The sequence below is a fragment of the Pseudorasbora parva genome, chromosome 12 (genome assembly GCF_024679245.1).
Source record: "Pseudorasbora parva isolate DD20220531a chromosome 12, ASM2467924v1, whole genome shotgun sequence".
Taxonomy (NCBI): domain Eukaryota; kingdom Metazoa; phylum Chordata; class Actinopteri; order Cypriniformes; family Gobionidae; genus Pseudorasbora; species Pseudorasbora parva.
Window position 1 is genome coordinate 28,933,061 of NC_090183.1, and position 24,414 is coordinate 28,957,474.

General features: G+C 37.5%; 2 protein-coding genes across 5 annotated transcripts in view; one reads left to right on the forward strand and one right to left on the reverse strand.

Moving 5' to 3' along the window:
* The first annotated feature begins 218 nt into the window (after positions 1 to 218).
* The window catches only part of ttc22 (tetratricopeptide repeat domain 22), a 36,017-nt gene continuing 11,821 nt past the window's right edge, over positions 219 to 24,414 (forward strand). For 2 of the 4 annotated variants that reach the window (XM_067459764.1, XM_067459765.1), the window contains exon 1: positions 287 to 419. Coding sequence is in view for 2 of the 4 variants with exons in the window: in XM_067459762.1 (XP_067315863.1) it covers positions 318 to 419 (102 nt within the window). In the remaining 2 variants the exon portion in view is untranslated. Of the gene's footprint in view, positions 420 to 24,414 lie in introns of all 4 variants that reach the window. The other 2 variants (XM_067459762.1, XM_067459763.1) reach the window with 2 other exon arrangements.
* lurap1 (leucine rich adaptor protein 1) lies at positions 9,407 to 24,229 on the reverse strand. The gene is made up of 3 exons (XM_067459760.1): positions 23,906 to 24,229; positions 23,448 to 23,657; positions 9,407 to 11,585 (listed from the first exon to the last, which is right to left on the reverse strand). Exons 2-3 carry the CDS (start codon positions 23,640 to 23,642, stop codon positions 10,899 to 10,901), a joined length of 882 nt encoding a protein of 293 aa, XP_067315861.1. The 5' UTR covers positions 23,643 to 23,657; positions 23,906 to 24,229; the 3' UTR covers positions 9,407 to 10,898.

Here is a 24,414-nt window from a genome sequence, read left to right on the forward strand (position 1 = left end):
AAAATAATAATAAAAAATCAGTATTTCTCAATAACATCAGTCAAATGGGCCATATGCAATTCTCCAATAATCAAATATTTTAAGGGTGGGGGGTGGGAATCACACACAGTTTCTGTCATTCATTCTCATGTCAATCTTGAGTAGCCTAGAGCATAGCCTACTGCATTCTTCATATCTCCGTTCTCCGAGAAGTCTGGTTTGATCATATGCATCTTTATATTTAGGCGGCTGGACGCGTATCATGTGGGCGGAGCTTAAGAGCGTCAGTGACATCCTAAGAAAACGTGGAAAAAACAATGTCCTGACCTAAATAAACGATGGCTATCAATCAGATTCAGCCATATGACCCAGACTCAGACCCAGACCCAGAGGCCGAAATTGAAGAGGAGCAGCAGCAACAACGACTACAGCAGGATGTGGTATGTAGGCCTACTGTAAATTAGCTAAAGTTATTTGCTTAGCGGCTTGTGTAGGCTAATCAACATAAGTCTTGTTAAAATTATTTTAACTTGAGCGCAGCGTTTTTAGAACTGTGTTCTGCGCAAGTTTTACAACATTTGTATGTGTTTAGGCCTACTCATGGTTTATGAGGACATTATTTGGTTTGTGGAATATTGTTGTTAGCAGTAGCAAGCAGAACTGTTTTGCACGTCAGAATAGTGCGTGTTTACATAGAAAAACAATGGAACGTAACGTTAGTAGCCTAGCGCATTGAAGCGAGCTTTGTGTGAATGTCCTGTAAGATTTAATATGAAATAATTCATTTAACGTTAGTTCAACATTTTTTACACTCTCGTGTACTGTTGTTTTACTATTAACAAACAGACAATGGTAAGCAGCTAAACAAAATGTATTTAAACAGACGTATCGCATGCTCCATTGATAAATTACATTATGTTCATGTTGTTTACTTGATGTGCAACAAAAACACTTGCACCACTCTGTTGCTGTTCATTGGGAAGCTGCACAGGGTTGTCTTGCCCTGATAACCAAAACACACTTCTCTGGTGACATTGTTGATTTCATGAAGATGTGCAGTGCAGACGACTTCCATGTTTTTGCTCTCTCGCTCTGGTTGTGAAAAACCGGAAGGAGAATTTTTGGTACAGAAATACTCCATCAAACGTCCAAATTAAAATGTAAAACTTTGGACATGTATAGCATGGTAGTTAAAGTCTTTAACAGTGTAAAAAAACTCAGAATGCATGACATTTTTCTTGCATTTCTCCTTTGTCCAGAATGGCAGCACAGCTGAAAGTTTTTATTTAAACTAACCCCTCTACTGTATATGTGTGAATTGGCATTTCCTTCTGCCTGAGGCTTATTATTTTGGTGTGAAAGAGTCCGTACATTTGTACAAAACTAGAACTTTTTTTGTTATAAAAAAAAACAAGCCCAGCCCAGGTGAGAAAAAAAAGCAAAAGTAACTTTTTTTTTTATTTTTTATTTTTTTTACAAAAGTACCACAATTAGTTATTTTTTAGCTAACTTCTTACACTCAGGGCCATTTTTGGGGATTTCCGCCTTGATTTGGCCTACCCAAATTAAAAAGCTTCCCATACACATACAGTGCTCTAGGTTCAAAATTTTAGTGCAATTTTACAGGAAACCCTGTAAGTTGAAGTTACATAAAACACTGCTAAAAGTGATAAACATGTACGTATATGTTGTCTAAGCTGTAATCCCCCCCCCCCCCCCAAAAAAAGTAGGCGCTTTTTGATTTCTTTTCCCATAAATTCATTTTTGAAAGCGTGTAACTCAGGCCCTGTGTGCTCTATGATTCTGCAGACAATTGGGCTATTTCCACTAAATTCCAGAAAATACTAGCCTAGAAATCCAGACGCACCCTATAGTGTCAGCAATTCTAATCTGCCGCAAGTGTCGTCTAGCAACTCTCAAGACACTTCTGAGCTCTAAAAGCCAAACTGGTCGGGCCAATCACATTGTGTATAGAGTCGGTAGGTGGGGCTTAACATAATGACGGCCGAGTTGTGCTTGCGTGCTACAGGGTATCCGTGGGGTCTTGAAAAGTCTTAAAGGGATCCCATGGTGTTGAGACTTGTATGGCTTAATATAACATAAATGATGTCTCTTACTGAATTATGTGGTAGAAAACCCATGAAAGATCTACGTTATTTAAAAAATCGATTTTATATTTGGACCATGGGCGGCGCCATTTTGTTTGCGTTCTAGGTTGATGACGTAGAGTGGTTGAACTCCTCAATCAGCTGGCGTTACCCGTTGCTATTTTTACCACAACGCAACTCGAAAATTGTTTCAGAGTTAAACAAAACAAATGAATTGCTTTGTAATTGTACTTAAAACACACTCAAACATACATGTGCACACAAACTCACCTACACAAGTCACAAACAGATCGGCGGGCGCGCACACACACACCTGACTGCTCTGTCTCAATCGCATGCATCATCACCAAAACATCCTGCCTCTCTTCCTCACGTTACTTTATCCCATCGTCCTACCTAGATATTTCCCTCTGCTGGTCACATTAGGCATTATAGTTAATCTACTATCAACAGTCTATCTAGGGAACAGGATGTGTTGAACAGGATATCAACACAGGGAATAGATTGAGGGTTATGTATGCGCGCGCAGTGCGTGCGTGTGTGTGTGTGTTCGCGCCGATCTGTTGTGTGTGTGTGTTCGCGCCGATCTGTTGGGGGGGGTGTGTGTGTGTGTGTGTGTGTTCGCGCCGATCTGTTGGGGTGTGTGTGAGAGTCTGTGTGAGAGAGAGAGTTTGTGTGCACATGTATGTTTGAGTGCGTGAAGTCGGACAGCTGTTTGTAAATCGGCTTTACTCGTTATTGCGGTGAACGTGAGACTGAATGACTGCACTCGAACATGTCCACTATGATGTCGGACAACACTACAAATGTCCGTCCCTTCAAATAATGCCCTATTTAAGGGTATAGGGTCGATTTCAGATTCAGCCCCTGTCGTGGAGACTGAGCAGCCCAACATCTCGATTGAGACAGAGCCTGTCGTGTGCGCGCCCGCCGATCTGTTTGTGACTTGTGTAGGTGAGTTTGTGTGCACATGTATGTTTGAGTGTGTTTTAAGTATAATTACAAAGGAATTCATTTGTTTTGTTTAACTCTGAAACAATTTTCGAGTTGCGTTGTGGTAAAAATAGCTACGGGTAATGCCAGCTGATTGAGGAGTTCAACCACTCTACGTCATCAACCTAGAACGCAAACAAAATGGCGCCGCCCATGGTCCAAATATAAAATCGATTTTTAAAATAACGTAGATCTTTCATGGGTTTTCTACTACATAATTCAGTAAGAGACATCATTTATGTTATATTAAGCCATACAAGTCTCAACACCAGGGGATCCCTTTAAAAGGTGATAAATCAATTTTGGGAAATTTAAGACCCTTATAAAGTATTAAAAAGTCTTATCACGGCTTTATAAAGTCTTAAATTTTGAAAGAATTTTGTTCAAGCTTTGTCAAAAGAGTTTGACTCCAAAAAGTATTTATGAATATATTTATTTTCATCCCTGTAAGTATTAAAAAACAATAGTGTGCTCAGTCTGAGATCGGCTCGGAGCGCGCGCACCAGGGGTGGAAATTAGCACCGCCACCAGCCAAATGCGGCTGATTTTGAGTTGTGGCGGGTAAACTCGCTTCACCTACCGAGCTGTTTCACCTCTTTTTAAACTTTGTTCAATGCATGCGAGTGCTGCCGTATGTGCGCATATGACCAGTCGTTTTCTCCGTCATCACTCGCGTGAAGACGCGCTGTGAGACTCGCGCATCATCCGAGAGCGCGCGCTCGTCTCACAGCGCGCAAATATTGAGTTCTCTTTCAAGTCTTGCACTTAAACGGACAAACTCACACAAGAAGTATGTCAACATGTCCATCTTGATGAGTATCCTAGCAGACATAGTCTGAATATGCCTTAAGGGAACTGTATAGTGAGCACAGTCGAGAAAGACGAGCATATCCCTGCCTCAACTCTTAAAGGCGCAGTAGCCTTTACTGCTGCCTGAGTGATGTCCTTATATTTAGTTTGACATTAAACAATGCTCTTGATTGAATAACTTTTATAGCTTTTATATGTTTAATAAGGATTAATCTTTCATTTAAACAGTTAAATATGCTGTTATTTTACATTTGATTACATTATTCAATTTCTGTCCTTCTCTGCAGGCCAGTGGGCATGTAGATTATTATTTAATGAACACATGTCGAGTTAAACATTTTAGTTTGAAATTTATTTTCCGTTTTTTGGCTTTGGTTTCGGCCAAGATTTTTTATTTTGGTGCATCCCTACTGACAATGTTCTGCTCGGTATGTTGTCAACACGCTTTCTTTGTTGGGACTAAAAACCATAAAACTGGAAGCCATAAAAGACCGCAAATCTTCCAAATGCCACATCCAGGTAAAAAAAGAGCACACAGAGCCCTACTTATTTAATGAAATGTATATCAGTTCATCGTTTGTGTGTGTATAAGCGAGAAAGAGAAAATGTCAGTATTTCATTGAAACTTGAGATTAAATAAACTGCTTAAGTATTGTAGAGCTTGTAGTATTAATTTTCACATGCAGTTACACATTTTCAGTTAAAAACAAAAAAGTGGCTGGTAAAAACATTGAGTGGTAGACTTTAAAAAAAGTTAATTTCCATCCCTGGTGCGCGCCGTCTACGGGTGACGTCATGTATTTTGCGAAATGCGCAGTCAGGGAATGTCGCCCTCCTTATGTTGCGAAACAGATATGCAATATAAATGATACAAAATTGGCCTACGATAGAGATTTAAAGTCTACATTCGACTACAACTGTTTATTAAAGGTTTGTTGCCGATTAGAACTTGAAGTGCGATGAGGTCTTAAAATATTTTGAGAAGGTCTTTAAAAAGTCTTAAAAAGGTGTTGAAATTAACTTCAGGATTCCTGCATATACACTGTGCTACTAAACACAGAAACTGCCGAACGGCGGTCTTTCGAATCAGCTTTGACCGCGACTCTGGAAGACTTGGAGTTAAGCTTTTCTCTGAGAAAAGAACAAAGAACGGCACTGAAGTCATTCTTAAAAAGGGAAGATGTGTTCAGAGTTTTGCCGACCGGATACGGCGAAAGTTTAATCTATCAACGAGCTCCGCTTCACCTTCATTGCTCTGGTTGGTTGTAGCGTTATCCAATTGCGTGCACTTCGTGCAGAGGGAGTTTGAAAGACAACCGTTTATCCCCCCCTCGGATTGAGCCCTGTCAATGGTGAGTTTCCAGACCAAACATCTTGATGTGCGTCTGGCTTGTCAGGCTAAGAAAATAGTGGAAAAAGACGTTTGTCAAGCTTTATTCAAATGGGACCCTTAACAGGGTCCTTGGAGTTAATATTGTGAAAGTAACACAAAAGTAACACAAAATGTGTCCTTATTTAGACTTGTGTTGTTTTCACATCCTTTTTAAAAGTGCACAGAAAGTGTCATGTGTCATGCTATATAATTTTTCACAATGGAACCCATCATTATCAAAAAGCCAATTATAGGCTTTTCAGCTAAATCTAAAAATGTGAAACAGTACAAGTGTGATTTTGATTAAAACAATAATATTTATTACAGATACAGCTTTTGTGACATCTAGCCCCAGTCCTATTTCTCCACTATGCTGTTTCAATAGCATAATTATTTTATACACATTTTGTTTTGATTCATATTTCATTTATCGTCTGTGCCCACCACATCTAGTATGTTCTTTTCTTTTGTGAAAAAGCCTGTGTACACACTGTGAAATGAAGCAAAAATGTCCTCACTGCTCATGAGGGCCTAATATTTGTACCCAATCTACAAATCATATGGTGCTCATTTGCGCCAACCCTCGATTTTTGTGATTTTTGGAGCGCCAGTGCTGACGTTCTGTGGCTAAAACCCCACTGAGCCCCTCCAGTGGCTTCTGGGATATGATCAGCATCCCACCGTCTCTGTTCTCCAACTCTGCCATTAGAACAGCCAGTGCGGTTAGTGGTGAACTCTCATCTAGACAAATACTCTTGCATTTGCCTGAGTATTTGTTTTTGCACACTGACACAAACATTGCCTTGCCAGTGTTCATTACAAGGCAGGTCCATCACAGAGCTGCAGCCACAGATAAACACTAACCTTTTTATCATAGCCCTTATAGTTATGGCAACACTGGGTAAATACTGATGTCATACGGCCTACTATGATAAAATTAAACAAAAAAAAGTTAAACAAAACATACACACTATCATTCAAACGTTTGGGGTCAGTAAGATTTTTTTTAAAGAAATGAATGCTTTTTTTTCAGCAAGGATGCATTAAATTGATAAAAAATGACAGTAAAGTCATTTATAAAGACATGTAGGCTAATATTACAAAAGATTTCCATTTCAAATAAATACTGCTCTTCTGAACTTTCTATTCATCAAGGAATCTTGATAAATTTTATCATAGTTTCCAGAAAAATATTAAGCAGCATAACTGTTTTCAACATTAATAAGAAGTTTCTTGAGCAGTAAATCAGCATATCAGAATGATTTCTAAAGGATCATGTGACACTGAAGACTGGAGTATTTGAGGTTTGCCATCACAGAAATATATTAAAATAGTTATTTTAAATTGTAATAATCTTTGGCATTTTTTCCCTGTATTTTTTATGCATATGAATGCAACCTTGGTGCACATAAGATCATTCTTTCAAAATAAACAATTTTTACAGATCGCAAACTTTTGAACAGTTTTTTAAATGTATTTATTTTTTATTCAATGGCACATTAAGTGCCCAGCATGATTAGCTCTTCCTTTCTTGCTGTTGATTTCAAGCACTTTGCATGCATTGATTTTATCGCAAGGGGTTTTTTCCACAAGCATTTCCTACAATTCTTTGGGTGATATGGCAAGAAAAATGTGTGAGACCTCATTCTTTCAGTAGTGGAGTGGTCAGGCCCTAGCAAACTGCAGTAGATCAAAGGTAGTGCAGGAAAACAGAGGAGGATGTTTCTATTCATCGTCGCCTATGTTCCTCATTGCCTGCAAATCAAAATGTTAAAGCATCTTACAATGTGTAAGACTTGTATATTGGATGGGATGTTATGTAATTGAGATGCTATGTGTGGCAGGGGTGAGAAGAGGATGTTATGCAATTGTGATATGGGTTGTATTCCTATATGTGTATGTTAGTGGGGTGGTGTGGTGTGATGTGATGAGGCATATTCGAGTGTGTAATATATAAATTCTCTCATAATACAAATTAGTTTCAGTCATAGAAATCTACACAATTTAAGAGTGAGAGCTTGTGTGAGTCTGTGAGTGTGAGGAGCCATATTTAAGCTGGATATCATTTCTCTAAAAGGATGGGCTGATTTAAATAGCAGAGAACAACTTGAAGGGAAAAAATTCTCTCAGGCTTTGGCATCGAGTGTGTTCAGACCTTCCAACAATTTTGCTGAAGTAATAGGAAATAAAATGCCATATACCCATAATGAAACCACTTGCAAGCCCCATTTACACATAGTAAAAGGAAGGAACAACTGCATGCAAATAACAATATGTACAACGATGGGCTTGTGTCAGAATAACCAATTACGTTTATTTTGGCTAGACACTATAGACAGCCACCAAAACTGCGACTGACAAGTGAGCATAATTTATAGTGTTAGTTATCACAGAAAACCTTTTTTTAAACACAAACAAGTTTTATAGCTGCAGCAATTCATTGTGTGGTTAGTGGTGTAGAGTAAGGTACATTGCATTTAACTAACGAAGCACATTTAACACCGAGGGTTAGCCGCTATGCTAACTAAGCAAGAATCTCTCATTTGGAACCCATTTGGTAAATTAGCATCCTGCTGTGCTGAGGAATGTCGCATTTACCTACAAAATTGCCAATGCAAAAGCTTTTTTTAAAGTTGCGTTCAACATTAATGCTGATCGTCATTTGTTTTTGATATCAACTGACCAATTGAAAAAGCCAATTCAATAAAACTGAAACCAAAAAGCTTCAATAAAACGGAAAACTTTTTATGCATTTTTTCATTTGCACCACAACAGCATTTTGGGGGCTTGAAAATGCAAAGTTTTGAAAACTATATTGTTATTGTCTCCAATCAAACTACAAAAACGGGACTTTGTGAAAACAGTGACGTCATGCACATGCATGTTACGTGTTCAGTATAGGCGTGTTGGCTACTGGCCAGGCATGCACAAGATAGTGTTTTTAGTCTTTTTCACAGATCCATGTTTCTGTCTGTATGCGAATAATGCAAAGGGAAAAACTTCCGTTTTTAGAACACTGTTGTCGTGTAAACATAGTATATAACATTGTCATCCTACTTTATTGCTTATTTGAAATGTATTATTGCTAAGCTATATATAGAAACAGTTTTGGACATTTTGGGCTTTCCCCATTCAGGCACAATTGTATCTATATGTATACATAGCTCCCATCCACCCACCCCCCTTCAAAAATTTTCACTAGTGGTCGGAATTTTGGATCTCACTTATTTGCCTCTTATCCGATCTCGCCTTGGGCAGCATGTAAATCAGCACCACTGCTGTTTCCATTTATATCTTTTATTTCATCTCTCCCAAACCAACCCATATTTCATGTTTATTACTTGCTTGCTTCTCTTTGATCTTCCTCACCATCTCACTCCAATATCTTCACCTATTCCTGCCATAACCCAGCTCTTCACACAGTGGCTTCTGTGATTTGTCCTGTCTCCATTTCCCTGACTCTAAACAAACAGCTGAGTGACACAGATGCACGTTACACATGTATTCAGTAGTCATGGAAACTCTTTCCTAGAAGCCAAGGCATTATTTACTGAGAGTGGGTGTTTGTGGTTAAAAAAAAGGGAAAAAAGTCTGCGTTTATATATAACACAGCACAAGACAAATAGATGGACACATAAATACAGCATGGTGTTTTATTACATAACACGTATGTTAAATTATTGAATACTGATAGTACGTTCAGTTCTTGCATTAGACAAAAAATATTACATCAATACAGTTCTTTTGGCATACAAAACATAGGCAATGCAGGGTTATATCCAGTGCTAACACTGTGACGAGTCAAAGTTACACCATATAGAACTCGATTAACTGGTAAGAGTTAGCAATCTGAACAACTTTAAATTAAAAGTGCACTTGAGGTGCGGAATTTTTAAATAACAGGGAAAAGACACATTACAAATGCAAAGATCACAGCACAACCACTGGTATCCATGCGTTTGTGTGAGCATTATTACTCAATTGGATCTGTGCAGTAGAATAAGATATATAATATATATCTAATAAATATACAGGAAAATAAGGATGTCTATATATATATATATATATATATATATATATATATATATATATATATATATATATATATATATATATATATATATATATATATATATATATGGCATCCTTATTTTCCTGTTCCTGTTTAATTGTTCCAATAAAAACAGCACTAATTGGTATTTCAAAACATGATCCTACTTAAAGCTAATCCACAGTTTACTTGATTAGATTTACAATACAGCATTTTTACTGATTGATTACATTAGCATTCTGACAGACAAAGAGTAAACTACAAGCAGTTTTCAAACGAACAATTATATATAAGTAAAAACGACATTCTGATTGTAGATTATTGTCAAAGGCAACTCAAGGGTGTTGCTGATTTTGGACTCACTGTTGGTCACACTGTAACAGATGGGAACATGCTCTATATTCACAATGGATTCGTTCTTTGACCTTTAGATGTTAACTCAAAGGAGCACACGCTGAGGTGATTTAAGACTTTGGTAGTAAAATGAAGCATGATTTAAACATTCCCTACAGTTTAAGTGCAAATGCTACACTTCATTTTGTCCATATTGTAATCAGCAGAAAGGTCAAACAAAATGGTCAGAAAAACATTCACTGATTTTGTAACAAAATAAGTTGCTGTGGTTTCAAGCTTTTGGATTGTTTTAGCTAAACAAACTTTGGTCCACGTGTGAGCAAATGTGAGCATTTGTTTTTTATTCAGCAAGGATGCATTAAATTGATCAAAGTTTCAATAAAGGCGTTTGTATTTTTACAAATGATTTCTGTTTCTAATAAATGCACTTGTATTAAACTTTCTGTACAAAGAATTTGGAAAAATCACGGTTTTCACAAAAATATTAAGGATTAATAATAAGCTGTTTTTTTAAAAGTAAATATTCTTGAGAACAAAATCAGAATATTGTACTGGTTTTGGAAGGATCATGTGATACTGAAGACTGGAGTAATGCCTGCTGAAAATTCAGCTTTGCAACCAATAAATTACAGTCTAACATATAAGTTATTTTAAACCTTAAACTATTACTGCTTTACTGTATTTCTTCAATAATAAATGCAGTCTTGGTGAGCATAAAATAATTATTTTAAAAACATTTAAAAAATCTTACCAACCCCAAACTTTTGAGTGGTAGTGTTAGTGAATATGAATAAAATAGTGAATACATATTTTGTGAACTACTTCATTGTTTCTAAGGACTGTTTTGACATTTTTAATCTCTAAAAGCTTAACAAAAACACAGAATTCCATTATTTAAATGAAAATGTACTGATGTATGCAATAAAGTTACTGACTCAACAAATAGTTGTGATGAATCAATAGATGCCATTACAGAAATGATTATGATCCAACATAAAATGCACATTTGAAACATGCGTCCATAAATATCTACACAACCTGACATAGTCTAAAGTAATTAATTCAGGATTTTTTAAAACTCTGACCCCCCCCACAGGTCTAAGCTTTTTTCCATTGCTGACATCTTAACCTCAAATTAATCAGCCCAATGGCTGATACAAAACAAAAGCTCAGTGGTGAATAGAGAGCCAGACAAATCTCACATCAACACCTTTGCTCACTAATCATGTTATCACAAAAAAGTCACATCGTCCTGCGACTGCACCCAGCGCCAGTGTGCGTCATACTCCAGTTGAACTTTGCCATTCATTTTGCAGCTCTCCAGCTCAACTTTGCCATTCTTGTAGGGCTTCACTTTAGGGCTCAGATTCTTCCCCAGCTTCTCAACGAGACAGGCCCTGGGCGAATCTGTGCTGGCCATTTGCTTTACTGATTTGTCCAGTATTCCATTGGTCTTGTTGGGTTGGTATGGTCTTGCTGTCTCAGATGCTTTATTCCAAACCTGAGCTTCTTCTTTAGGTGCATCGGATTTGACTTGTGGAGGTCTGGTTACAGATCCAGTGGAATTGCCAATGCCTCCCCCAGTACCTCGGGAGCCATCTGTCCCCATAGGGGTGGCACACAGTATTGAATCAGTCCCACTGGAGGGGCAGTACTCATCCAGATCATCAGCTAATGTATCCAGATAGCTGCCGATGGAAATGTTGTCCAGCTTGTCATGGGGGTCCTGCAGACTGCTCCAGCTGCCCCTCCAGGAGGTGTCGGGACCCTCTCCTAAACTGTACTGGCTGCTGGTCAGGCTACTGCAGCGGCTGGTGAGAGCGCCACGATCTTCCAGGAGCCATTTCACTGCCTCAATGCCTTCATGCAGTGCTAGCAACTGGTTCAAGATCTTGACGTCTGCTGCTCGTAGATGAGCCTGGGCAGAAGAAAATACACGTGGACATCAAGAGCTTTTTTAACAACCATAACTCCACTTAAACGAAAGTGCATGCCACACCCTTAATAAATTGACATGTGGTTCATTGAAGAACCTTTAGCATCCATGGAAACTTTCCATATATATATATATATATATATATATATACAGTCTTGTTCAAAATAATAGCAGTACAATGTGACTAACCAGAATAATCAAGGTTTTTAGTATATTTTTTTTTGCTACGTGGCAAACAAGTTACCAGTAGGTTCAGTAGATTGTCCGAAAACAAACAAGACCCAGCATTCATGATATGCACGCTCTTAAGGCTGTGCAATTGGGCAATTAGTTGAAAGGGGTGTGTTCAAAAAAATAGCAGTGTCTACCTTTGACTGTACAAACTCAAAACTATTTTGTACAAAAATTTTTTTTTCTTCTGGGATTTAGCAATCCTGTGAATCACTAAACTAATATTTAGTTGTATGACCACAGTTTTTTAAAACTGCTTGACATCTGTGTGGCATGGAGTCAACCAACTTGTGGCACCTCTCAGCTGTTATTCCACTCCATGATTCTTTAACAACATTCCACAATTCATTCACATTTCTTGGTTTTGCTTCAGAAACAGCATTTTTGATATCACCCCACAAGTTCTCAATTGGATTAAGGTCTGGAGATTGGGTTGGCCACTCCATAACATTAATTTTGTTGGTTTGGAACCAAGACTTTGCCCGTTTACTAGTGTGTTTTGGGTCATTGTCTTGTTGAAACAACCATTTCAAGGTCATGTGCTCTTCAGCATAGGGCAACATGACCTCTTCAAGTATTTTAACATATGCAAACTGATCCATGATCCCTGGTATGCGATAAATAGGCCCAACACCATAGTAGGAGAAACATGCCCATATCATGATGCTTGCACCTCCATGCTTCACTGTCTTCACTGTGTACTGTGGCTTGAATTCAGAGTTTGGGGGTCGTCTCACAAACTGCCTGTGGCCCTTGGACCCAAAAAGAACAATTTTACTCTCATCAGTCCACAAAATGTTCCTCCATTTCTCTTTAGGCCAGTTGATGTGTTCTTTGGCAAATTGTAACCTCTTCTGCACATGCCTTTTTTTTAACAGAGGGACTTTGCGGGGGATTCTTGAAAATAGATTAGCTTCACACAGACGTCTTCTAACTGTCACAGTACTTACAGGTAACTCCAGACTGTCTTTGATCATTCTGGAGGTGATCATTGGCTGAGCCTTTGCCATTCTGGTTATTCTTCTATCCATTTCGATGGTTGTCTTCCGTTTTCTTCCACGTCTCTCTGGTTTTGCTCTCCATTTTAAGGCATTGGAGATCATTTTAGCTGAACAGCCTATCATTTTTTGCACCTCTTTATAGGTTTTCCCCTCTCTAATCAACTTTTTAATCAAAGTACGCTGTTCTTCTGAACAATGTCTTGAACGACCCATTTTCCTCAGCTTTCAAATGCATGTTCAACAAGTGTTGGCTTCATCCTTAAATAGGGGCCACCTGATTCACACCTGTTTCTTCACAAAATTGATGACCTCAGTGATTGAATGCCACACTGCTATTTTTTTGAACACACCCCTTTCAACTAATTCAACTAATTGCCCAATTGCACAGCCTTAAGAGCGTGCATATCATGAATGCTGGGTCTCATTTGTTTTCTGAGAATCTACTGAACCTACTGGTAACTTGTTTGCCACGTAGCAATAAAAAAATATACGAAAAACCTTGATTATTCTGGTTAGTCACATTGTACTGCTATTATTTTGAACAAGACTGTATATATATATATATACGTGTGTTACCCAAAATGCATGATAAACCTAATAAACAAGTGCTGATGTTTTTATTACATTTTTTTTAAACATTTATTAAATCAATGCCCTGTTCATAACAAAGTCATATTTTAATTTGAAACCCCCACATTTGAACATTTCCCCATAAAATTTGTCAGATTTAAATGATAATCACAAAATATATATTTTTCATAAGTGTTAAATTTGATCACCAAATTAATGTTAATCATTTTTCAAGTCCAAAGAGGCCGTTTTCATTGTGAAACTTCCAAACATTTGGTATCTCTGAAAAGTCCTGAACGTGCTCTTTACAGGACATCCAGACTGTGATATGTATGTATGTTGTCAGAGAAAATCACTAGAATAAAATGTCTACTACAAAGGAAAAAAGTCTATTCTTGGGTCCCAGGAGGATAAAGGGATTTCATCCACAATTTGCAAGTATTAAAATTTGAAAATATTGTGTCAAAGAAAATTGCTATGTGGCTAATTTGAATATGAACATGTTCAAATAATGTGAATTAGATTTGATTAGGCAAATATTTATTTGGTTTGTTCCTTTAACCAAGCTATTGAAATGGCTCTAAAATACTCTATTGAAACGGCTTTAATATAGTGCATGAGTCACATTTATGGTGTCTTTTTTTGTCATTTTGGAAGTTTGACAACTTTTATAAATGCTTTAAATGAATTCTGATTAGTGCTGATGGCTATATTAAGTCTGGGGTTCATAAGCATGACTGGAGTCCAGTGCTGACTGCAGAGCCAGAGGTCCATTACTGTAAATGCTGTTGAGATTTATAGATCTTCCTGACAATATCCATTCCTCTAGAGAAGCACTCTTCTCTTTCTAATTCCCACAGAAAATGGGCTAAGCAGTTTTCATCTGACACATCTAAACATGATGTCTAAAGAAAAGTAAACCTCAGCACATATACTGTATACAGATTAAATATATCCGTTTTGCCAAATCACTAGAGCATTGGTCTATGACAATAATATATTAGATTCTTCCCCCATCATTAGATCTTACTATTGGAATGCAGAGATTCACATTCATTGTATGTTACGAAGCTTCATTTGGCAGCAGTGGAGCATTTTTGCGAGGAAAAATGTAATATGATTTACAAAGTCCTGAACTCTTCTGACTGACTGAATGGCTTTCCAGCCCATAAAACAGTGCTCATCAAATAGTCAGTGCTTCCTCTGAAAGCCACAGTACATTGGCTCCCACAATCCCTGACAGATTCTGCCCTGTCTTCACCCCATCAGTTAGTCTCACAGTATTTCATTAAGGAACAGTTCACCTAAAAATGAAAATTCTGTCATTATTTACTCACCCGCATGTTGATGCAAACCCAAACTTTACATTCTTTCTTCTGTGGAACACAAAAGACGCCGTAAGGGACTGAAAGTCGTAGTCACCATTCATTTTCACTACATTTGTTTTCTCCATACACTGAAAGTGAATGATGACTGAGGCCTAACTTTTGTGCCACTGAAAAAAGAAAGTTGATTTTTTTTCTCGTACTGTGTACATTTTCAATTTAAAGGAAGATGTCTAAATGTGTATAATGTGCTGAATGCCAATAAACTTAGGACCAGTTTGAGAACAGGATGAGATTAAAAGCACCAGTTCAAGCCTATAATAAATGGACAGCATACTGCTATACATTCAGCCTTCTGTGTAATTTAAAGGCCATAGTGCACTGCTGACGTCAACCACACTAATTACAGTACAAAAAAACTAAAGAGAGCATTTCGGTAAAAAGAGCGTGGGATACAAAAAGAACAAATAAGGCAAAGAGGGGGGAGGGGGGATAGAGCTGAATTTAGAAGGCAAAGATAAACAAGCCTTTTTTACAGTAAATGGAGAAAGATTTAAATAAGTAAAAGATGAGAGCGATCCATGGAACAGATTGTAACAACTCTGCTCTGGTGTGGGTTGGGTTGGGCTGGGTTAATGTCGGCACAGCACCTCAGTCTGAGTTGCTGAGACTAATGAACATACTCATAAATATTCTCCCTGTCTCAGCACTGATGTGGTGAGCACTGATCTGGCTGTGCCCAACTCCCGCTTGTTTGCATCTCGATGAATCTGCAACTGGCTGAATTAAAAATACACACATAGCATAAGTTGTCTCTTATGCTTACCAAGGATGCATTTTTTTAAGATAAAAAATATAGTAAAACTGTTTTATGTATTTCATTGTGAAATATTCTAGAAAAATAAAATAAAAGTTTTAAAAGTTTTCTATATTGTAAAATATATTCATGTGGTAATATAATATATCTAATATATTTCAAAAATCTTACTGACTCCAAACTTTTGTATGGCACTGTACAGTGGCCACTATCTTTGGATATCAAGTTAATACACTTCAAATTCCTAATAAATTTAACCTAGGCTACATTTACACTGTCAGTTTTTGGGATTAACTACCACATTTACCTACAGGTGTCTTGATATGTGCCATTCACACAGAAAATGTATCATCTCGAAACTCTCAACGTAATATCAAAGGTGGTGACATCCATAAAACTGAAAAGTTGTATCATGCACTTCTGACACAAGTTTCCAAGAAACAAGAGTTCATCCACCAAATACTTCATTAATCGATGGCAGCTTTTATAACTGTCCGGAGAGTTGCACATAGAACACAAAACTGACGGGAGTAGCTCCAAACTAGTGGAGAACAGTGACTGTATCGAGAACCTTCAGATGACTCACAGCCCATATCTCCATCACTTTAAGTTACTGAAACAACACATGAAAACCCACAAAACAAGGCACTGCACGAGATCTGGTTGCGTTCACACAGCACAGGTTTTCTGAGAATGCAGTTGTCACTCCTGTAAATTACTGAACTGTGTGTGAACTATACTGTAAGAACGCAAACACAGCACTGAAAACCATATTCTGCTGCTGTGTGGCCTCAAATAAAATGATTTAAGGCCATAATATTTAGTTCATCCAGAAAAGTTAAAATGACAAAGATAATGTTAAAGGAATAGTTCACCCAAAAATGAAAATATTGTCATTATCCCAAACCCATATGACTTTATTTCTTCTGTGGTACACAAAAGGAGAATAAGCTTCTTATTTCCTTGCAACTGAACTAGGCCTGGCGCTTTCAAGCTAAAAAAAAAAGGACACAAAACCACCATAAAGGTATTCTACAAGTTGCCAAATATATTTAAAAAAAATAGGACTTTATGAGAAACCAACCAAAATTTGATGTAGTTATTCAAAGATTCGCATCCTTATGTCTTGGTTACTGATGCAACCCTCGTTCCCTGATGGAGGGAATGGAGACACAACGTCTCCTTGCCACAACCCTGAACCACCGCTGAATAGCAAGGGCCCTCGCCCTTGGCTCCTCAGCGTAAACCGGAATGAGTGGATGCAAATTCCACTAGCCAATTCCATTGGTCGTTATTCTAAAACTCAGAGGTGATTGGGGCTCCTAAGTGAGATTCCATTTGTCAGTCAACATAATGCTGTAGTGACTGACAGATGGGGACTGCATGTAAAAGAGCAAAAAATTATTCTTCTTCAAAATGCCTGGTTTTCCACAAATAAAGAAAGACATATGAATGTCAAACCAAACCAAGAAATGATTAAGACACTGACCGAATTTCTGGGTGAACTATTCCTTAAAATAGACCATATAAAATGCTAAATAAATGAAAACGCCGTCATTGTAACCCCATGCAATATAGTGCACTGTTGCTGCAATCATCTAATTTAGCTTTCATCCTTCCACATGGAGCCACACACTGACCCACAGACTCTCCTTAGGGAGAACATTCCACAGTGTCTGAGGCTCACACTGGAGATTCTCACAGCCAGAAGAATGCCATTTTCCCACTCCTTAAAACCATAGCTCATACGTCTAGTGCAGAGTCCTGCACGGGTCCATTTTTGGAGACCCGCCCCCGCCCGTACCCGCAAGGTTTAGCACCAGATCCGACCCGTGACCCGTGAAAATATCAAAATTAAATCCGTACCCGCCCAGACCCGTTAATATTTGGCCCGTTACCCGACCCGTGCCCGCAATAAATCACACACGCTAAAACATTCAAATTAAAATGCTTTATTTTTTATCCTGCCCCTCTCTCAACATCAACAGCGTCATGAATGGTCTAATGAAACAGGCAAAAGTGCCTTTAAAGACTCATTGTCAACAATTGCATATAGCTACTCCACTCACCAACTTTACTTTTACTTCATCTATTGCTACTCCTGCAACGCTCGCTTCATCTGCGCTACGAGAGGCATCAACAAAAGTTTCAATGTCGCAGTGGTGGTGACGTGATGGGTCAAATGGCATATCGTTGTTGCGTGTGTGTGTAATGATAATTTGGACATAGAAATTGTAAAAGCCTACAATATGTTCGATGGGGGAAGAAGGAGGCGGAAACCGGCGAACATTTAAAAGACTTTAACCAAACAAAACGAAAGTAACGTGGGCAGCCCCTCGACATCTGCCAAGCGCACACACATAATAAAAAGTAAACAACTCAACGTCAAATCCAGGTGTGGTGATCTCTCGTCCTTATATGCTTCCGAGCTCCCTCAGAGGACTCGAGACCGGTGTGGCTCGCAGGTGACGCTCATTCACAATCACGCCCTGGTCTCGCTCTCGCTCTCTCGTTCACTTTGCCACAGAAATATTGCACATATTTTTCATCCGCCCATACGCGCAACTACCCGCCCGCACAGAGTTAATTATCCGCCCGCATACCCGCCCGTGAATTTTATAAATGTCACAATCCACCCGTTTTAGACACTTTTATGCGGGTACCCGCGGATACCCGCGGGTACCCGACCCGTTGCAGGACTCTGGTCTAGTGTTCTAATCCTTGGAATTCTGGAGAGCTCATTTTCCATGCTGTGGTGTCCTGCTCTGTTGAGTATCACACCACACAATGTAGCTCTCTCTCTTCTCTCTCTCTCTCTCTCTCTCTCTCTCTCTCTCTCTCTCAAAAAGACTATATTATTACTCAGTGGCAGAGTTACAATATAGGCACAAATAGACGTACAGTATCTAAAATATTTCACTATAATGCATATTTTCCTTATAATGGCTGACTGACTTTAGAAAAAAGTCTTTCAAAGATAGGGAAGCTTTCAAGCAGGTATGTGAAGAACATTGACGTTGCCATTTTTGGCTGTGCCATTGTGAAATACTTTAATAAATATATTTGCTAAATAAAAATGATTTATAAAGTAGACAAACTACAAATAATCTCCAAAAAAAAACGATGTTGTTCAAGTTTACGTGTATTCAAACTTCCCGCATCACGCATTGTGCTATGTTAAATGGCAATTACAACATACAGTAGTATAGTATAAGAAATGAAATAAGTCATATGAACCATGAATATGGTGCTCATTTGTTATTCTTTGGAGCTTCACGTTAAGGGTCAGAAATGAAATACGGCAGTGGACAAAAAAAGCCCTAGATATTTATGTGTTTTTGATAGTATTTCATCATTCCATTTAAGTTATGGGTTTAGAGCCTATGCAGACACCAAAGTGACCTTTAGCTGTCAGAGAGTTGTATATGCTGCCTCAAAGGCAAAGGGATGTTGAATGTAGCTACTAAGTGGTTTAGGATGATGATAACTGAAGTCAGAAACTAAAGTCAGCTGTATAAACACTGATTGTGAAGAAAACACTCCCGAAACCAGCAAAACTGCAAATCTGCCATTACAGTAGAAAGCTGTAACATAGTGAAAGCCAATTATTTAATATCTAGTAGATTTTTTCCCCCATTTTTTAAAATCATATTTTGCTCATTATTTCAAGCTACATTATTGTATTAAAGGCACAATATGTGAGATTTTTTTGGATTCAAATATCCAAAAACCACGAGAACAATGTTATTTTGTTTGACTTTACATTATCCCAGATGTTTCCAAGAATCTTTAAATAATATTACATGTGGCTTTAATAATAAATTGATTTATAAATAATTGTTCACTTAGAATTGTATACAGTTAGCTGATTCAATCAAAGTATTGGAGATACACTAAATGTGTTTTATCATTAGGGTATTATTACGGCTCCTCAAAAAAAATTACGGGCTGAGTAAATACATTTCACATGCTACCATTCAAAAGTTTGCGGTCTGTAAGATTTTTAAATGTTTTTTGAAAGAAATATCTTAAGCTCGTCTGCAGTTGTTTAAACACAAATACAATAAAAACAGTAATTTTATTAAAGATTATTACAATTTAAAATAATTTGGTCCCCAATTATATTTGTATTTGTGTCAAAAAAGATGTGCTGCTTAATATCTTTGTGGCTTTTATTAATCATTTAAAACATTACATGTGTTTACTGTCACTTTTGATCAATTTAATGCATTCTTGCTGAATTAAATTTCCTTTCCAAAAAAACAACAAAAAAAAACATCACTGACCCCAAATTATTGAGCATTAGTGCGTAATGAGACGGCAAACTATTTCAGGGTCATCACAGTTTACACTCTTTCTGTACTCATTTAACCGCAGCTGTCTTTTGTTCCTCCTGACACACTGCAGCTCTGTATTGACAGCATCTCTTATATTCCAATACATCACCGCTGTCTCTCTCATCTAGCACGACACGTGCTTGCAATCTCTCTGCATTCCTTCCTAACCTCTACGTCCTCCCACTCTCCCTTTCAACCTTACTGCTTCTCTCTTTCTCCCCTCCCTCATTTCCCCTCTCCTCGCGATCTATCCGACTGGAAGAGTCATCTCCCTTTCCTCCATCTGTCAGCACACCTTCCCCTGTGTTTCCCATCTGTGTGTCAGGCAGGGAGAGAGAGTTGCATTCAGCAGGGGCCAAGATGCTGAAAGTCATCGAGGACACCCCTCTCTAGCTCTTTATCATGCAGATCACAGACATAAATAACAAGCTGTTTGATTTCACGCTTACTTCCAGTGTTTTAAAGTCAAATGTGATCATTTTATCATACTAATATGTAAGTTTTGGCGTGTGTTTGTATGCGTGCCTACGTGTGAATAGACGGCAGCAGTCTGGGTGACAATGTCACAGTGTGAGGTAAAGTTGACTTTGCTGTAGCTCATGACTATTTGGGAACAGTGTGAAATAGCATCAAGAGCACACAGTGAATCTCTGCATCAATTCCCTAACACCTAATCTACTCTTATAAGAAAAGGTTCTATAGAACCTAAAGGTTTCAGTCAGGCTCTTCAACAGAGAACATTTTAGTGGTTCCCATCATGGGATTCATTATGAATTTTATTTTTAGTTAATTAATTGAATTAATGTTCAATCTTAATTAAATGCTTGAAACCGCTTTAAATCACTAGAAAAATTTGAAATAAAATGTTAAACATTAAAGTATTACGCAAATAAAAATAAGACATTTCTCCTTATATAGAAACTTTTTCGATCTTTAAAATTTAGTCAAGAACCCTAGGGTTCTGTATAGTACCCCATTGAACCTTAGGAGCGAGTGTTATTTTGTGAAAATACTTAGAAGCCATTAGCCACCTGTGTTTTATCACAAATACAAGTGTTTTACTACTACCCTCAGTTATTGAAGTTATGTAGCGTTTTTTCTGGTGGACATAGTAATATTTGTTCTAGTCAGGGATTTTTACATTTACCATGGACACTCAAATATGACCCTTGTGAAGGACCCCTTTCCAAAAATATAAAAGTAACTATATATTTTTTCACATATAAAGACCCATCTATATATTAGACAAAAATGTTGCCATATTTTGTTTTTATTTATTACATCCTCAATAGGGTTGTGAAATGGTACCAGTTGGTACAAAAAAAAGTTGACGGTACCAGCATTTCTGCAGTTCAAAAGTTCAGAATACAATTTAGAACCCACTGACACTTCTGTTAAATGCTCTTACTCATTTTGTTCTGTTCAGTTTTTATTTTTTTTATTTTTTTTATACAGGCGTTGAGCATTGTATCCAATTACAATAGCTTATTAGAGGTGTTAGTCAGCAAATTAGTCAGAATCCGGTTAAGACCGCTAAAAATGTACATGGTTTTGTTTTTTGTAAAAAAAAAAAAAAAAAAAAAAGATTCATTAGACAGCTATTTTTATTATTACTGACTTGAATGGTAAAATAAGCCTATACAATATAGAAAATGTACTCGATTAATCTCATCATGATATCCAACCAGTTTTTATAAAACAGATTGAAACCATGAAATATGAAAAAAATACAATGAATGTCATTTAATTAATTGTGATCTCCTGGGGGTCGCTTAACTCCTATTTAGCTTTTACATGTGTGTTTTTATAATAAGTGAAGTAATGTGAAGGCCAAGTATGGTAACCTATACTTGCAATTTAAATAAAAAAATCTTTGAATTTGTCCTCTGCATTTAACTCATGCAAGTTAGCACGCACACACGCACGCACGCACACACACACACACATTGTGTTTTTGTGAATTGTGGGGACTCTCCATAGACGTAATGTTTTTTATACCATACAAACTGTACATTCTATCCCCTACACTGCCCCTGCCCCTAAACCTGCCCATCACTTTCTCAAAAAAGGTAACCACCACTGGCTGGTCCCCACAATGTAGGTTATCTCAGGTTTATATTACATTATAGGGAGCAGTGGCCAGCTATTCACTTTAGGCCCATAAGCCATACAGGTATGTACATTTTAGTTCTAGATGTTCTAAACAATGACTTGTTTTTGTTGATCTTCAATTTGCGAAACCATATGCCATTAAATACATAATTGCTCAAAGCTGTCAAGACTCTGCTTTTAGTACCATTCACCTTTTTATCTCTGACTTTCAAAAATCAGAAACGGAACTGGCAGTAGCATAATTCATGACAGCTTTGGGGCCTTTTGCAAAGTCTCCCACTCAGTAAAGAGCACCATAGCAACAACATCAGGGTCCATTTGCTTAATGGCTCTGCATTCCACTGGGGAACAAGCTCATTTCCCTAACTACAACAATTCTTTACACAACCGAGGGCGTATCAACCCCAAAAGCTTGACTTTACAGTATAAAGTATTAACATTAAAAAAGCAGCAAATCTATTTCAACAACTCAAGCCACTCCTTCACTTCAACATCATCACAGATATGTGGTTGCAAGCAATATATCTGTTCATTAAAAACATCATTGACTAGTATGACAGTTTTAGGGTCATGTTACAATGCTTGGTGTACTGTTTGGCTATGCTGTGAAAAATTCTTTTGCTCCTGGTTGATTTGGTTTGTGGAATGTGGGTTGGGACCCTTCAAAATGAGAAAACAACAACATGCTGCAGGCTTCTTCTTGGGAGTTGTGTTATGAAAAGATACAATCACAGTCCGTATATAAGAGTTTTATACTGGAATTTTTATATGGATATTGGAGGAAAAAAAGAGAAGAATCTGAGAAGCCAGAGGCTTTATGTTTCATAAAGATAAGAAAATTGATTTTGATATGAGTGTCATCCACACACATTTATTAAACTAGCACACATTCTTCTGATTTTTGTCAAAACTATCAATTCATTTGATATTTTATTACATTTGTAAGATGAAGAGTATAAAAGAAAGGGTCACGTTATACAATACAGTTTATAAATCAAGAAGTATAAGAATAAATTTGATTTAAATAAATGAAATTACACTGTAAAAAATTATTTTAAAAATAAGTTACCTGGTTGCCTTAAAATGTTGAGTTCATTGAAATAAAAAAATTGAGTTAATACAGTGAGCATTTTTGAGAATCGACAACCTTTGGTCAAATATTCAAATATTTTGTAAGTATATTGGGTAATTGTGTCTGTTTTATTTTTGAAGAGGCAGTGAAACATGCGAAATTGGGCTTTTTTCATGATTTATAAAAAATGTAGGTGGTTCAGGTACAATAATATTTTGAGTTTCTATTTATTAAGCCAATTTCCTTCATTTTATCAACTCAAATGTTTGATGTCAATAAACTCAAAATGTTAAGGCAACTAGGTTACTTACTTTTAAGTTAAACCAACAATATATATATATTTTTTTACAATGTAGTTTATTAGAAATATAGCTCTTACCATCTCCATTTTAAGTTTTCGGATCTTCTCATCCAGTCCTTTCTTCTCTGTGTCATTACTGTCTGTCTGATGATGAGAGATCATTTTGTGCTCTTCTCTCATCCACTTCAGGAGCCCCTCTGGGGTCTTTCTCCCCACTTTTAACTCCAGATCTTTTAAATCTGGGACTGATTCACAGGTATTACTCTCCTCCATGATTAAACAAAAGATCTAAAAGAAAAGAGGGAAAAGGAAATGTTGCTTGACTGTTGCTCTGAATAAAATGCAGCTCAGTGACTAAGTTTTCTTTACACCCCACTGAGATAGTATTATGCCTAAATACTATTATGCAACATCTGTAAACATAGCCTACTGTATGATATAGCATGGCTGAAATCCGTGTAGGCAATGCCTTAACAAACACGTCACATGCGCCAGCTGTGCTAAAATCATCATGTAGCCTACGAAGAGTGACATACCTGTTTAATATTCTAAACATTCACACGACTGTTTTCTTTCCCAAACGCGCGTGTATGATCTCCTTCAGTGGGAAAGACCACCTGAACATGATGCGAGTCTCTCTGAAGATTCGTCGTTTAAATGTATCCGTTCTGCTTGCTTTTCAAATTCCTCGGTCGTGCTGATGATGCCATGACTATGTTAAAGTAAACTGTGCGTGTGATGCTCGAAAATGAAGTCAGGTTTGGTCCGAAGCTCTCTTCAAACTGGCTGTCTGTCCTGATGTGCTGCTTGAATCACACGGTTGGACTGAATTCCACCTGCATGACAGCGAGCGGAGCGCCGAAGTTTACTGCCGTAAAACATGGAGTAAACGCGACCATAGAAATTCACTCCCACAAGTTATATTGTTATAGGGGCCGCTTTATACAAAAAAGTCCATGTTATACCTACATATATCACATGCTATTATAATTAATCACTAAATTAGCTAATAAGGCTAATAATAGTAGGCCTAGGTAAAATTAAG